The sequence below is a fragment of the Cyphellophora europaea genome (genome assembly GCF_000365145.1).
Source record: "Cyphellophora europaea CBS 101466 unplaced genomic scaffold supercont1.9, whole genome shotgun sequence".
In the NCBI taxonomy this organism is placed as follows: domain Eukaryota; kingdom Fungi; phylum Ascomycota; class Eurotiomycetes; order Chaetothyriales; family Cyphellophoraceae; genus Cyphellophora; species Cyphellophora europaea.
In genome coordinates, this window is record NW_008481815.1 from 521438 (window position 1) to 536990 (window position 15553).

The following is a 15553-nucleotide window of genomic DNA, read 5'->3' on the forward strand; positions in this document are numbered from 1 at the left end:
AGCCTACACGACTGATAGTGGAATTGTCATCGCCATGGCGCACACAACCTGTGGCATGTTTCGGCTTAGAGGGTAGCAATGCCATAGTTGCTGAGAATCTCCCTTCTGCCCTTGCGTATAGTTCAGGTCTGCACCCTCTTACCGTCTATAAAAGTGTGAGACTGGCTCCGGCGGCGTACTAAGACCGCCATAGCTGAAATCACCCACCGCTCGTCTCGACCCAGTTTCCGAAGACACTTTGAAGGCGAGGCGGCCACATGCAAGTTGCCGAACAGATTGGAGACACCATCAAACGACCGTGGACATGCCTCTGGGTTCTGGAGCCTCCGTTGCCAGCCTCACAGGGATCGCCGTATCGCTCCTGATCGCAGTCGTCGGAGCAAATATCCTCAAACAGCTCTTCTTCCGTGACGCCAAACTACCTCCCGTGGTCTTCCACTACCTCCCCATCATCGGCAGCACCGTCTCCTACGGCCAGGAACCGTACGCGTTCTTCTTCAAGTGCCGCGCCGAGTATGGCGACATCTTCACCTTTGGACTATTGGGCATGAAGGTGACGGCCTTTCTGGGCACCAAGGGCAACGAATTCATCCTCAACGGCAAGCTGAAGGACCTCAATGCCGAGGAAGTGTACGGCCCGCTCACAATCCCGGTATTTGGGACGGGCGTCGTCTACGATATCCCCAATGCCCGCTTCATGGACCAGAAGCGTCTGCTCAAGGAGGGTTTCACGTCCAAATCCCTCCGCGCATATGTGCCGCAGTTTGTGAAAGAGACGGAGCACTACTTAGCTACCAATGCTGCTTTCCGTGATCGCAATAGCGGCATCGCCGAGATCGACGGCGTGTTCGCTGAGATCAGTCTTTATACGGCCGCCGGCAGCCTGCAGGGCGCCGAAGTACGCGCCAGCCTAGACAGCACCTTCGGCCAGCTCTACCGGCACCTCGACGATGGCTTCGCGCCCGTCAACTTCATGCTGCCCTGGCTGCCTCTTCCGATCAATATCCGCCGTGACCGCGCGCAGCGGGCCATGGCCGCCTTCTACGGCGACATCATCCGCAAGCGCCGCGCCGAGGGCAACAAGGCCGGCACAGACGACATGCTGTGGGCAATCATGGACGCCCGGTACAAAGACGGCACGCCACTCCAGGACGGCGAGATCGCCAACCTTATGATCGCGCTGCTCATGGGCGGGCAGCACAACACGGCCAGCAGCGGCACGTGGATCATGCTGGAGCTCGCGCACCGGCCGGACCTCATCGAGGAGCTGTATCGGGAGCAAGTGACGGTCCTGGCCGGCGAGCCACTGAGCTACGAGACGACGCAGAAGCTCACGTTGCATAATCAGGTCATCAAGGAGACGCTGCGCCTGCACTCGCCCATCCACAGCGTCATGCGCAAGGTCAAGTGCGACATGCCCGTGCCGGGAACGGATATCGTGGTGCCAAAGGGCCATATCCTGCTCGCGGCACCCGGCGTGTGTGCGCGCAGCGAGCAGTTCTTTCCGGAGCCGATGCGTTGGGATCCTCACCGTTGGGACGCCCCTTCCGACTCTGAAGAGGCTGCTGACGGGGAAGACAAGACCGACGACACTATCGACTACGGCTACGGCGCGGTGTCGAGCAAGTCGGTGCACTCACCATACCTGCCCTTTGGTGCGGGGCGGCATCGGTGCGTGGGCGAGACGTTTGCCTACGCGCAACTCCTGGGGATTCTGGTCACGCTGGTGAGACTGCTGCAGTGGGAGCAGGTGGATCCTGAGGCGGAGGTGCCCAAGACGGATTACTCGAGCATGTTCTCCAGGCCGGTACATCCGGCGAGGATACGGTGGCGGCGGCGGTGGGGGAGGATGGACGGAGATTCGAAGGCGTAGAAGAGTTGTTTATTAGAATGGAGGGGACATGTCCCACCATCTTTGGTGGCCCTTTTCCCTCTATATGGCCGAGGGATATCGTTATCAATATCAATGCAGCCTACCCGGCGACGCACGCAGCACTGCACCAAATCACAGCACGCTTCATCGACGATCCAATCCACGTAAATAAACCGCGCAGGACGAACACAACCCCCTCTCCGTCGCAGCTGTAGATTGAGCTACCACATTTGTCAGTCGGTCAACCTCCGGCGCCGGCACCTCACCTCGTAGCCTGGTCCCTTCCAGTCGAACGACTTTCACCGTGGACTTAACCGTAATCGCCGGGCACTAACACCCGCCGCGGGGGACGAGGCAACCACGAGCATTGCCGCTGATTGGACGGGGAGCGTTCCAATTAGGCTGAAGTTCCCCCCTGGAAAGAAACCTTTACCCCACCAAGGTCGAACGATGTTGCAGCCCGTGTTGCGGTGCGGGGACAGCGGCCGGCGGCGGGTGTGAAATCGTTTGGGATCTAGGAAGCTGATCCCGTTCGTGACTTTTGGAGATGCTGTGGGTTGATGGAGAACGGTGGTGCAGATCGAGCTGGCGAGGGCAGATAATTGATTACGTCTGCTTGGGGTTGTTGTTGATATATAATCCAAACGTCCCAGTCTCGCACGTAGCCTCATTGCATCTTTCCCGCGACAACTGGTCCACCGCTACGACTCGACATCTATTTCATCCTTGACCGCTTCGTAACCTAGCTTCTCTGAATCTTTACCACCTGTGCCACGCGCAATAGTCCCACCCAACATTCAAACACCTGCCCTCCACACTCCATCACCGCCCAACATGGCCCTCAAATTCACCGACCAAAAGGACCGCCCCGCCGACCTGCAGAAGTCGCTCGACTCCACCAAAGTGACCTACCGCCGGCTCGGCAAGTCCGGTCTCAAGCTCTCGCTCCCGATCCTGGGTGCCATGTCCTTTGGCCACAAGGACTGGCAGCCTTGGGTGGTGGACGATTTCGGTGCTGTCGAGGAGCTGTTGCTGGCGGCCTATGATCGCGGGCTGGTGAGTTTCTGTTTTCCCTTTTGTGGGTAAGGGATATTTGGGCTGGTGAGGATGGAGGAACCGCTCTCCGCGCAAGGCACTGAGGGCGTCTCCAGTGCGATGGCGGGCCCTTCTCTTCAGCACCACATTTAGCCAACCACCGACTTCTTCTCCACCATTTCTCATGAGTTACAACCATGCTGACCGCACCAGAACACCTGGGACACGGCCAACGTCTACTCCAACGGCGTCTCGGAGCAGATGATCGGCGACGTCATCACCAAGAACAAGATAGACCGCAAGAAACTGCTCCTCCTCACCAAATGCTACGGCACCGTGGGCGAGAGCCCCGCCGCCATGCACATCCGCTACCCGGAGATGAAGACGACCAAGGACTACGTCAACCAAGGCGGTCTCTCGCGCGCTGCCATCTTCAACGCCGTTGACGCCAGCCTGAGCCGCCTGCAGACAGACTACATCGATTTGCTGCAGATCCATCGCTTTGACTACGATGTCCCCGTCGAGGAGACGATGAAGGCGCTGCACGATCTGGTCAGTTCTGGGAAGGTGCGCTATATCGGTAAGCTTCAACCCTCTTCACCCCAGTACTTATCATCTCCCCCCTTTCTCGCAACCCTACACTTTCTTCGACTGACACACCCTCCCTCCCAAACAGGCGCGAGCTCAATGTGGGCGCACCAATTCCAAGAGATGCAGACCGTCGCGGCCACGCACGGCTGGACGCAATTCGTCAGCATGCAAAACCACTATTCCCTCTGCTACCGCGAAGAAGAGCGCGAGATGAACGCCTACTGCCACAAGACGGGCGTCGGCCTCATCCCCTGGGCACCCTTGTACCGGGGCCACCTCGCCCGCCCGTTGGACTCAGAGTCCACAACCCGCAACGACGTCTCCAAGGAGGCAGGCACCAAGATGGACGCCGAGAGCATGACGAGCGAGGACCGCGAGATCGTGAAGCGGGTGCAGGAGCTGGCGGGCAAGAAGGGGTGGGCCATGAGCGTGGTGGCGTTGGCGTGGATCGTGCAGAAGGGCACGATCCCCATCGTGGGCTTCAGTAATGTCAAGAGGTTGGATGAGGCCGTGGGCGTTAATGGCAAGGAATTGACCGAGGAGGAGATGAAGTGGTTGGAGGAGCCGTATCGGCCGAAGGCGATTGTTGGGCACTCGTGAGGCAGTGTGGCGGTTTTGTCTATCTGTGGTCATGAGCATGAACTCAGCTGTGGTGGGGGATGGCGGGAGAGTGGAAACAGGAAAACCGGAAGCAGGAACGTAGGCCTACCACGGCAGTGATACTCACGGCAGGGCAGCGCGGATGCAGCGCAGCCAACCACATGCCTCATCGCAATGCAGTGCAACGAAAGCAAGGGACACGTTGCTGCACGGGAGGCTCACTTACCAACGCAAGAAACAAACACACAAACCGTAGATAGATACGAAAAGGTCCGTCGAAAAATGGTTTCTCTTTAAGAACGCCAAAAACACCAGTCTTTCATTTCCTCATAATCGTAGCCTCTATCTAGTAGAAAGACACCCCGAAACGATACGCTTACGCTTGCTTGCTTGCTTGCTTACAAAACCAAGAATAACTTTACCAAATCCATTAATTCACCACCCCATCATCCACCACAACGACCGGCCCCCTCCCCTCGGCCCTCTTCGCATCCCTCACCGCCGCATCCACCGCCTCGACCAGATCGACGTGGAAGAAGGGCCGATCCATACCATAGAGCAGGACGGGCGGCGACTGACTGCGGTCCGCCCTCCTCCTCCTCGCTCTCTTCACTTCCTCGGCTTCCTCCTCCTCCTCACCCTGTTCACTGCACTTCTCGACCTCACTCGCCGTTCCGTTCCTCGTTCTCGGCCTTGAAGACGCCGCCTCGCCATCACTGCTGCTGTCTCCCGGCACCTCCCCAATAGGTTCGCACTGCATCTCAAACTCGGCCTTGGTGACGGGCATCTGACACCTGCGCTCCTCATCGACCGCGACATCCAGCCTCGTCTTCTCCCGCCGCCGCCGACTCGCCTCCTCGCGCACATCGTCCGGCGTGGCCCCCGCAAACGAGCGACTGACCGTGTACACGGGTGCCCAATTAGCCACCGCGTCCGGCTTGTCCGCGACGGGGAAGCCGAAGCCCGCGACCGCCAACGCGCGGCGCGTCCAGCGGTTGCTCACGCAGGCGAAATGCCACTCGACGATGGCCGGGCTGGCGTGGCGGTCGAGGAAGTTGCGCGTGTCGATGAGACCCTGCACGCTGGTGATGTCGGTGTTGTTGACGGAGGAGCAGTCGAGCACGACGGCGCGCAGGACGGGCTTGTGGGCGTCGGCGGCGAGGGAGGCGCGCGTGGGGCCCGGGTCGTTCCAGAGACGGTCCGAGGGCCGCATGCCCTCGTCGGGCGAAGTGCATTTGGTGTTGGCGAGGATGTGGCGGAGGAGTGTGTCCATTTGCTGCGCTTGGTTGACGTAGTTGAAGCCTTCGGAGAAGCGGAAGATGAAGACGCCCGGATAGGGGGTTTCGATGTCGCTGTCGGGGTTGGTGGCGTCGGTGCGATCTGTTGCGAGGTAGGCGTCGCGGAGGGGGATGTCGACGGCGCTGGAGGTCGAGGTCGACTTGTGGTCGTCGTTGTTGACCGAGACGTTGATGGCCACGCGGCCAATGCGGACGCGACCCATGAATTTGCCTTTGGTGCGCGCGAGGCGCACCATGAGCAGCGTGAGTGATAAGGCGATGGTGACGTAGATCGAAGTCTCGAGAGACGTGAACAACGCGAGGAGGACGCCAGCTATCCAAATTATCAGCTCGAATGGGGATAGCTGCCAATATCTGTACAACGACTTTGGAGGAGTCATCAGATTCGAGGTGGCGTGGATGATCAGTCCCGCCAACGCTGCCATGGGTATGTAGTAAAAGACGGCAGTCAATGCATACAACGCCAGAATCAGGATCATGGCACTGAAGAGGCCCGCGAGAGGCGTCCTGACACCTGCCTTGGATAGCACGGCACTAGCACCGAAAGAGCCGGTACAGCAGTAGCCTCCCACAAAGGGACCGAGAAAGTTGGCGGTGCCCTGTGCGAGGATCTCTTGCGAGGGTCTCACAGTATAGCTGAACGTTCTTCCCATCGCCTTCGCAATAGCAATGTGTTCGATGACCAGGATGATCAGAATCGCCGGAGTCTCTGGCAGGATCAAACTGACCAGGTCGCTGTCGAGGCGTGGAGGCCCAGCTTGCGGAAAACCGGAGCTGATTGGTCCAACTAGGCGAAACTTGGTCTCGCCGCGGGGCATGGTGCGATGGACGATCCAGCTGATCAGCGTGAAGAAAATCATGGCCAGAGATAGTCTCAACGAGGAGATGGTGGCCCACATGCGCTTTTGGGCAGGACGCTTGACTTCCAGCTTGGCACAAACATCACGAACCACGAAAAGTAAGACGATGCATGAGATACCGATGGCGGCATCAAGCTGAGTTCGAGGCAGGCCTTCCAGTGTGTCCAGTATCACACGGTACGGTGAAAGTCTGGTATTGATTCCTTTGATACCAAGGCAGACAGGTATTTGTGTGCACATGATGGTGATGCTGGCAGCAGTGACGAACGCAGATATTGGTCTGTAGGTTTTTGTTAGCCTATGTCGGGTCTGAGGAGGGGTGAGGCGGTGCGGGTAAGGATGGCAAGCAAGATTGTGTAATTGTGCAAAAAGTCTCCAGCAGGGTCTTCCACTTGAGAAGCTCCTATTCTGTCCAGGAGGAGATAGAATCGACTGAAGGATAGAGCAGCAACGAAAGGACCGAATACGACTCACTACGATAGCTGTTAGCTGGAGTGGTACGATGGCGGGAGTTCGAGAAGTCTTACCACGTATGGAATGAACTCAATTAGCCATCCAAGTCTAAGCAAACCAATCAGCAGCAAAATCGCGCCGATCAAGAAGGACAATGCTTTCGCAATCTCGGTCCTAGTATAGTCGCCAGGTCTTTGCTCTTCGACATGGGTGATGACTTGTCCCACAAGCAGTGATCCCACGGCGGTGGTCTAGGATATGAGTATCAGTAGGTGAGAAAGGCTTCTGTATGATGTGGCTTACGCCGATAACAATGTCCTTGGATGTCCCAAATATCCAGTAGGTGGCTGCGCCTGCGAGTGAGGTGTACAGACCATACTCAGGGCTGAGCTGGGCGAGCAGTGCATACGCCATGGCCTGCGGTACAATGACGAGACCGATGGTGAGACCTGCAATGGAGTCGCCAGCCAGCCATCGGAGGTTGTAACGAGTGACCCATTGGGCTGACGGGAAGAGATCGTGAATGTAATCGACTGCAGCGTGTTTATCAGGGACGAGAGATCGAAACCATTCTGCTACTGTGGGCTCCTGCTCGCGGTAAGCATGTGGTACGATCTGAGTGAGAGGCTCCTCAAACTCCTTGAGCCTTCGATGCTGCTGATTGCAGGTGTCGATGCCGAATACTTTCTTGGCCAATTTCTGATTGAAGTTGGTGAAACCCATGGTACAATGAATGCGTAGAGAAGCTGAAGCGAAAAGAAGACGCTGCCAGAAGTGCGACGATATGGGCACTGGCCTCTGCGCAGTCGTAGCGACTGGGCTTGGAGAAAGTGCCCGGTGGGCGGCACTCGGCAGAAAGTGAAAATTTGCCTCGTCCGAGAGCCGGGACCCACAAAGCTGCATCTCCAACGCCCAGCACGGCCGGTGATTGGTGCCCATCTTTATCTTCGTCGGCGGTCAGTGGTCGATAGGCAGTCAGATGAGTCAATGTGGCGGTCGCCAGCCTGGGCTGTTGAGTCCGGATGCGCTGGCGCCCCTCATCATGCCGCATCGCCGTCAATCAGGCCCGGGCTGGAGGCTGGCCCAACCTCCTGTTTGCACTTCAATTGACGATATCGTCGTTGCATCGTTGTAGTTCAAGGAGCTGTGTCTTGTCATTGGACACGGCCATCGGTTCTTGTTGTTAGACGGTTGTCGCCGGAGTCGAAGCGTCGCCAAGGTGCAGTTAGCTTCCATCGAGGCCCCGCGTCTCCAGACGAGCAGGCGCTTGACCCAGTACTGGTGGCGATAGACCGAAGGGAGTAGGGATCCATTGCACAGATCAAGAAATGGCTGCTGCCCATCATGACCGACCTTTCATGCACTTCGCCTGTTACCGCCCTTTTCGATTTTCACGCAGGCCTTTATCGGACGATGGGCTCAGTGGTGCTGTTGCAAGTTGTACGGCAAGCCATCCCCAGGTGAATAGCAGAATTCTTTGCAGCGTTATGCGATGACGGCGGTTAGTGTCGCAACCTGCAGAGCGTCAAAGCATGGCCACACCAACACCTCAGTCTGGTGGAGGTAGATTCGTTGCTTGAAACAGGTGACACCGGCAGCACAGTGACCGTAGACACGCCCCACGGCTTGGGCAGTAGCATGGGGGCCACATCAGGTTCTCAACACCCCCTTACCGTCCAGCGCCAACTTTTTCGGAGCTGATCTTGGGCGCCGCCGCTTGCGGGCGCTTTCGGAGTTTCGCGTGCGGCTTGGCTACGCACTCGCACGCAGAGCGCCGCTTCGATGCCGGCCCGTTGAGATGTTTCTGTGCGTCCAATTAGTTGATTGATACATGTGCCTTTTGATCAGGAAGGATACACAGAAAGGCAAATCTCCCGGGAGCACTGCGAACGCCTGAACAAGGCGGCTGGTGCTAGGCTGCTAGCACTGGATGGCGACATCGGTCCCGGCGAATCATGATTCCGTGCCAAGCCATTGAAGCCGTGGGCGTCATTGACTGTGAGCATGCTGCCTCCTTGTCTGCTTGCTCTACGTACTGTATCACATACTGTACACTGCCTCACGCACAGGGGTCATCTCGATTACCGCGGAAACTATCAGCAATCATAGACGAATCTTCCGGATAATCCAGCCTCTGAGACCCCGAAGTCGCAAATACCCCCTGATTAGCGAAGCTCCTACCATCAAACCGCGACCATGCCGTCGATACTGGTGTCCGCGGCCCCTTACGTGAGTTCCATTTCTCTTTCAAACTCGACACAACCCTCTCCGAGACCCATGCGCCAGGGAAATCGCTGCCGCGGCCACAGAACTGCCCGCGTCTATATCTCTTGGCACCCCCAGTGACCGTTTCCCCTTTCCGTTCAGCCTCGTCCAAAGCCTGACTTGAACACAGCACATCATCACCTACGGCGTCCTCCTGGGCACGGAAGTGTTCCAGAGCTTCGGCGCCGGTATCATTCAATTCAAGACTCTCCCAAGGGCACAATTTTCCACCCTGCAACAAGCCACTGTAAGCCGACAATCCCACCCAGCTATCTGACTGAGTTTGGCCCTTCCCTCCCCAACAGCCAAGAAGCCGCTCTCCCTCCCTAGCCCCCACTAACAACCTTTCCTCTCCTCCCCCCAGTTCCCCATCTACTTCTCCCTGCAAACCGCCCTGCCCCTCCTCCTCGCCCTCACCCTCCCCACCGAACGCACCGCCATCGGCACCACCCCATCCTCCCTCCCGGGCGTCCTGCACCCCTCCAACCGCACACCCGTGCTCCTCCCCCTAACGCTCAACCTGCTCTGCGCCGCCACCAACCTCCTGTACCTGGGTCCGCAGACCACGAGCGTGATGCGCGAGCGCAAGCACCAGGAGACGCGCGACGGCAAAAAGAGCTACGATGCGGGCCCACACAGCGCCGAGATGGAGAGGCTGAACAGGAAGTTTAGCTGGTTGCATGGCGCGAGCACGGTGGTGAATCTGGTGGGCATCGCGGCGACGGTGTGGTATGGGTTCTATCTGGGGCAACGGATGATGTGATGTGTTGTATGTTGGGTGAATGGCACGATTAAAAGTAGAGTGGGGGCGCTGATTTGAGAGAGCGGTTCCCGATGTTGTTGTTTGCTTGGAGTCAATTTTGCACTGGTTGTGCGACATGTGGTTGCGCAAGTTGAGAGGCATCGATATTCGTGAATAGAACTCGATCTACGATCATCCCCCCTCCCTTTTCCGGTGCGTTTTCTAAACCTAGAGCTTTGTAGCTGAGCAATTCGTTCTACCTGTAGCATTTCTCCATCACCGCAAATCAACTGTCTGCTGCGCACAGCGCCGGGTCTGTGCGCGGAGATGTTGTTCGATCTCGCCATCCAACACAGTCATGAAACATTGGGAAGTCGCCAAAGCACGCGCCGGTTTCCATCAGCATGCTTGACCCATCAGCACGCTTGACACATTTTCTGATCATGCGCCAGTAGGAAGGGCTCGGTCCTCAACAACGCTGGCGTTCGAAACCTGCTCATGCACAGCCGGGCTTGAGACCATACTTTACGAACATGGTATCCTGCTCTCCATCTCAGCTGTGCGAACACTGTCTCCCGCGCTTGTGACGGGTTTCAGAGGGGCCTCTGACTCGGTTGCGAGGACCCTTGGCTAGAGGCGAGAGCGGTAAATTCTTCGACCAGCCAGCGAGGATTGAGCTACCTCGACATAGCCCTCTGCCTCGTCAAACTGCATCAAGGTTCCCAAAACCCCTTGGCCCTTGGTCCGCTCAAGCACCTCACCTCGCTGCCCCTCTCCGTAACGACAAAGACGTCCTCCGACCTGACTCCAAACCGGCCCGTCAGGTACACGCCCGGCTCACTGGTAAACGTCATGCCCTCCCTCAACTTCACTCTCGTATTCCCCTTGTGCAAATACGGTGACTCATGCGCCTTGATCCCTATACCATGCCCCACACGATGCGTGAACTGCTTCTCCCAGCCTTGCTTCGCAATGACGCTGCGCGCCGCGACATCCACGCTCGCGGCCGTCTCCCCGGGTCGGAAGTGCGCGATACTGGCGTTCTGCGCCGCCAACACCGTGTCGAAGACCTTCTGCTTCGTGGCGAACTGGGGATCCGAGGCCGCGACGCCCTCGGGCGTCTGGCCTCGAGGCGGATCGATGAGGAAGGAGCGGCAGATGTCGGAGCTGTAGCCGCGGTAGTGGGCGCCTACGTCGATGAGCACGACGGTGTGGTGCGTGAGGGTCTTGCCGCCGGTGGCTTTGCCGCCGTGGGGCAGTGCGGCGTTCTCGTCGAAGAGGACGATGTTGAAGAAGAGACCGAAGCCCGGGACGGAGAGTAATGCGTTGTCGAGGATCGTCATGACTTGGTTCTCGGTTAAGCCTGGGATGAGGCAGGGGCGCATTTTGCGTAACGCCTCGACGGTGCCGGTGTTGACGGCGCGGAGGAGGGACAGCTCGGCCGGTGACTTTTGCTGCCGCACTGCATCGACGTTGGGTGTGAGGCCGACCGTATGGAAGCCGGCTGAAGTCAGACCGCGCACGATATAGTCTCTCATCTCCTCGTCCGTCATGATGACCAGACCTTCGCGACGGTCAAAGGTCTGCTCGAGGAGAGTCTGGTAGGGGTCCCAGTGCTCCTCCCAGATGACGATGTCTAGTTCCGAGTCGGCTGGGATGCCGAGCATGCGCACTCGATCCTCCTCGAAGTGTGGCGCCAAATAAGTGGTCTTTGCCTTGACCGTGCCATCCAATCCAACGGTTGGCTGCATAACCATCAAGAACGGACGCTCCTCCGGCTCCCACGGCTCCCAGTCCCACTGGCTTACGTTGCCGTAGTACTGAAAGGTGTATCCTGGTTCCAGCACGAAAGCGTCGACACCATCCGTGTGCAACGCTTGGGCTAGACGATCACGACGGTGGATGAATTCCTCTGCCTTAATAGGAGTTGCATCCTCCAGGAAGGAAAGATCCATGTGTAAGTTGTCAATGGAGCATTTCTGGACCTTCGCGATATCCGCGTCTGAGAACTTCTTGGTCGATGCATCGAAGCTGATACTGCCTGGTGCGGACGTAAAATACGCCGCCAACGTGAGCATCATGGCCGCCAGGAAACAGATCACCACCGTGAGTCTGGCAGAGAAGCCTGGCTTCTGGCTTTGCGCATCGTCGCCGGCCCGCCAAGAGGAAGACGGGAGTTCTTTGTCTGGCAGGAGCAGAGGCTCCGATTCTTGTTCACGTCGCATCCCTACAATTGTAAAAGGTCAGGTGCTTTCGTTACTTGCGAGCGTGCTGAGTTTCTACGACGTATAGCCCCCGGGCAGCCGCAGTCGTGATCCTGATTGCTGGATAGCCTAACACGGCAAAACACGACTTTCAACGGTACAACAACCACCGGCTTCTGGGGGACTGCAATCGAAGGCTAGTGTAGCTGAGACCACCTCAAAATGCGAATGTCTGCACGAACCAGGTACAAGCTTTTCTGCTACAGATCACCCAATCAGTCATTGAAATTTGGTGTGTAAAAGACCCCGGCGAACAGGATGCAAAATGGAAAGGTCGCCTGCCGCTCTGGACACCCCCACCACAGGCCCGCAGCCCCCTCACAAGGGGCCATCCTGCGGGGGACTTGGCGCCCGGGTATAACTGGAACATTGAAGTATACTCGCCCTTGTGTCGCTCACGTCAAGCCTCTCAATTCTTCTACCGCCGAATTGCTTGACGGCACGCCAAATGAGATGGATTCCGTCGAACGGAAAGAAGCCCTCTGTCGTTGTGTATCAGGTATTGGATGAAGCTGCCAAGACCCGCGAGGCTGCCGCTGATAAGGGGGTCTGCTGACGAGGTAGGACAATGTATCGCGTTAAAACCGGAGATACTGTTACCATTTTGCTGCCTAAGACACGGATCGAGGGCACTACCGGGCACCACCTGAGAAGGCCACAGCCTACATACTAGACAACTCTGCAGGGTCCGCCTTGGGACTCATTACAAACTCGCCTCCCTATGATGATCCACGATCGAATCCTTCAAAGAGCTTGTGGACGTGCAGATACCACGCTACAGTATCAGCTCGTGACGGCCAAAAAGTGGCCAATGTCGATATGTCCGGTCTCAGCCTTCCGACAGCGACGAAGTATCTTGTCGCAAATTGCCGACATCATCGAGGTATTCAGGGTCTGTGGGGCGGGATCATTAGCATTTCCCAAACATAATTTCAGACGGGAGTTACTCACCCGCCTTGTGCTCCGCGATATATTTCTGAGTGCTTGTGATCAAGCTAGCCAGCTCACTAGTAAGCTCATGCAGTCGCAGCCGCACCTTCTCGTTCCTCTTGCTGGCCCCTTTCACAGCTTCGATGGCCACGTGATACCGTGACGTGCGATTCAGAAGCATCATGTCGAACGGCGTAGTCGTGCTTCCCTCCTCGATGTAGCTCGCGATGCTGATGCGATCGGCATTGGGGCGACCAAACAGCAAGCCCTTCAACTCGTTGGCGTAGCCGTGATAGTTGAAATGGATGGGGTTGTCAGAGGTGAAGAGGGATTCAAAGGCCTCGTTGTCGAGGCCGTGAGGATGGATCGAGTTGGTCTCTAGCACCATCAGGTCGGTCACGTTGATGACTCGGACCCGAAGCTCAGGCACATTCTTCCGTAGCCAGTCGGCCGCGGCTACAACCTCGAACGTCAGCTCCGTTCCGATTCCGACAATCACGACGTCGGGGTCGAGCCCTTCGTCGGTGGAGCAAAACTTCCATACGGACGCGCCAGCTTTGCAGTGGGCGTCAGCCTCTTGCGGGGAGAGGAAGACTGGAGTCGGCTGTTTCGACCCCACCATGAGGTTGACATATCCCTTCGAGTGGAGGCAATGCGACATGGTTGACAAAAAGGTGTTGGCGTCGGGTGGAAGATAGACACGAGCTGCGTTGGGTTTGAGATTCTGCGTTCGTTAGTCAAGTTGGAGGTAAGACTGTTCTATTTGCGTGCTAAAGCGCGAAAGGGATAATGTAAACCATAGAGTTGGGCATAGCTTACCAAAACTGCGCCGATAAAAGATGGATTCTGGTGAGAGTAGCCGTTATGCTCTTGGCGTGTCCAGGTAGACGTTTCGAGATAGTTGAGACTGGCAATATGCTTCCGCCACGGACACTCCTGTGCCATCTTCTGAAATTTGGCGTACTGCACCATCATGCTGTGCACAATGTCAAGGAAAGCCTCATACGAGGGGAACAACGCCGTGCGTCCGGTGAGGGTGTAGCCCTGCATGAATCCTTGGCATTGGTGCTCACTCAACGTCTCGATGAGGCGACCACCTTGTCCCCAGGAGTACTGATCCCATTGCATGTTCCGACCTGTCGAGTTCAGGACCGCTGCGAGCTTGTTTGATTCGAACTCATCGGGCGAGAATATGCGGAAGCTCTTTGGGTTGTCTTTGATGACTAGCTCTAGAAGCTTCCCAAGGAGCTGCATAGAACTGGCAGATGAGCCCTTCTTGACCGCCAGTGGCTCCCAGGGAGTCTCAGCAAGTTGCTCGTAGGAGTTGTATGACTCTGGCTTCTGACCAAGGAGACGCTCCGGCTTGTCCGGGATGACACTCTTGATCTCGTCAACTACGTCGCCATCTTCCTTGAAAAGTTCTTCTGGCTTGTAGGACAACAGCCACTTCTGGAGGTCTTTGAGCTCGTCTGGTTCACTCTTGGCCGCAGCCAGTGGCACTTGGTGTGCACGGAAGGAGCCCTCTACGAACTCGCCATGGACCTTTTTGGGACCGGTCCACCCCTTTGGAGTTCGCAGGATTAATACTGGCCAACGAGGCTTTCTGATGGGCTTTCCGCTTCTTGCCGCTTTCTGGATGTTCTTGATCTCGTTGATAGCCCATTCCATTGAGCCATTAAGGTCGGCATCAATGTCGTCCAAATCGTCGACAACTCGAGGCTGATAGCCGTAGCCGGTGAAAAGAGCCGCCATTTCCTTATCATCCATTGTGCCGTAGATTGTTCTCTCTGAGATCTTGAAGCCGTTGACATGGACAATCGGCAAGACCGCACCAGACTCAGCAGGATCAATGAACTTGTAGCCGTGCCAAGCTGTCGCGGTCGGCCCTGTCTCTGCTTCACCATCGCCCACAATGCACGTAACAATCAAGTCGGGATTGTCCATGACTGCTCCGAAAGAAACGGACAAGGCATAGCCGAGCTCACCACCCTCGTGGATTGAACCCGGCGTCTCAGCGTTGATGTGGGATGGAAATCCGCCGGTGGTGCTGAAGCCTGTGATCAGGTTGTGTAGACCCTTTGCATCGCGGGAGCAGTCGGGATAGAACTTGGCGAGAGATCCTTCGAGCCAAAGGTTTGCCAGGATGGACGGGGCGCCGTGACCGGGGCCAACAACATAGAGCATGTCGAGGTCATGCTTGCGGATGAGGTAATTCAGGTGAGAATATACTAGGGTCAAACCCGGGCATGTGCCCCAGTGGCCAAGCAGGCGTGGCTTGATGTCGTCGAAAGTGAGGTCCCGCTTCACGTAGACGTTGTCCCGCAGAAAGATCATAGCGGCGGCGATGTAGTTAGCAGCCCGCCGATATTTCTGCAAGGCCTGGTTGGCATCTGCGGTGAGTGTTGGCTTCTCGAGCTTGACCAACAAATCTGAGACATGATCGGGAACGTGGGAAGGTGCTGGAGGGGGATTTGGTCTGTCGATAACCTCACCGGGCATGATGGCTGTGTTACAATGATGAGTGTTGGGTACGATAGGAAACTCGAAGTCGTTTCTGGGCCCAGTGCAAGCAGAGCCCTTGATGAGCGGAATTGGTCGTGACGTGAAGAAGGGCTGCAAAGTCAGTTCTGAGTGATGGGGGG

General features: G+C 57.0%; 6 protein-coding genes across 6 annotated transcripts; 3 read left to right on the top strand and 3 right to left on the bottom strand.

Moving 5' to 3' along the window:
* Positions 1-304: 304 nt before the first annotated feature.
* On the top strand, positions 305-1873 carry HMPREF1541_08667 (uncharacterized protein; the record flags this gene model as incomplete). The annotated part of the gene is made up of 1 exon (XM_008722986.1): positions 305-1873. One exon carries the CDS (start codon positions 305-307, stop codon positions 1871-1873), a length of 1569 nt encoding a protein of 522 aa, XP_008721208.1.
* Positions 1874-2707: 834 nt separating this feature from the next.
* Positions 2708-4099, top strand: HMPREF1541_08668 (uncharacterized protein; the record flags this gene model as incomplete). Its single annotated transcript, XM_008722987.1, has 3 exons — positions 2708-2929; positions 3122-3488; positions 3585-4099. 3 exons carry the CDS (start codon positions 2708-2710, stop codon positions 4097-4099), a joined length of 1104 nt encoding a protein of 367 aa, XP_008721209.1.
* Positions 4100-4529: 430 nt separating this feature from the next.
* HMPREF1541_08669 (uncharacterized protein) lies at positions 4530-7433 on the bottom strand (the record flags this gene model as incomplete). Its single annotated transcript, XM_008722988.1, has 3 exons — positions 4530-6566; positions 6785-6961; positions 7014-7433. 3 exons carry the CDS (start codon positions 7431-7433, stop codon positions 4530-4532), a joined length of 2634 nt encoding a protein of 877 aa, XP_008721210.1.
* A 1473-nt stretch (positions 7434-8906) lies between these two features.
* HMPREF1541_08670 (uncharacterized protein) lies at positions 8907-9738 on the top strand (the record flags this gene model as incomplete). The annotated part of the gene is made up of 3 exons (XM_008722989.1): positions 8907-8939; positions 9106-9222; positions 9340-9738. The coding sequence occupies 3 exons, from the start codon at positions 8907-8909 to the stop codon at positions 9736-9738; spliced, it is 549 nt and encodes a 182-aa protein (XP_008721211.1).
* Positions 9739-10430: 692 nt separating this feature from the next.
* HMPREF1541_08671 (uncharacterized protein) lies at positions 10431-11795 on the bottom strand (the record flags this gene model as incomplete). The annotated part of the gene is made up of 1 exon (XM_008722990.1): positions 10431-11795. One exon carries the CDS (start codon positions 11793-11795, stop codon positions 10431-10433), a length of 1365 nt encoding a protein of 454 aa, XP_008721212.1.
* Positions 11796-12810: 1015 nt separating this feature from the next.
* Positions 12811-15410, bottom strand: HMPREF1541_08672 (uncharacterized protein; the record flags this gene model as incomplete). The annotated part of the gene is made up of 3 exons (XM_008722991.1): positions 12811-12875; positions 12933-13635; positions 13731-15410. The coding sequence occupies 3 exons, from the start codon at positions 15408-15410 to the stop codon at positions 12811-12813; spliced, it is 2448 nt and encodes an 815-aa protein (XP_008721213.1).
* Positions 15411-15553: the final 143 nt, after the last annotated feature.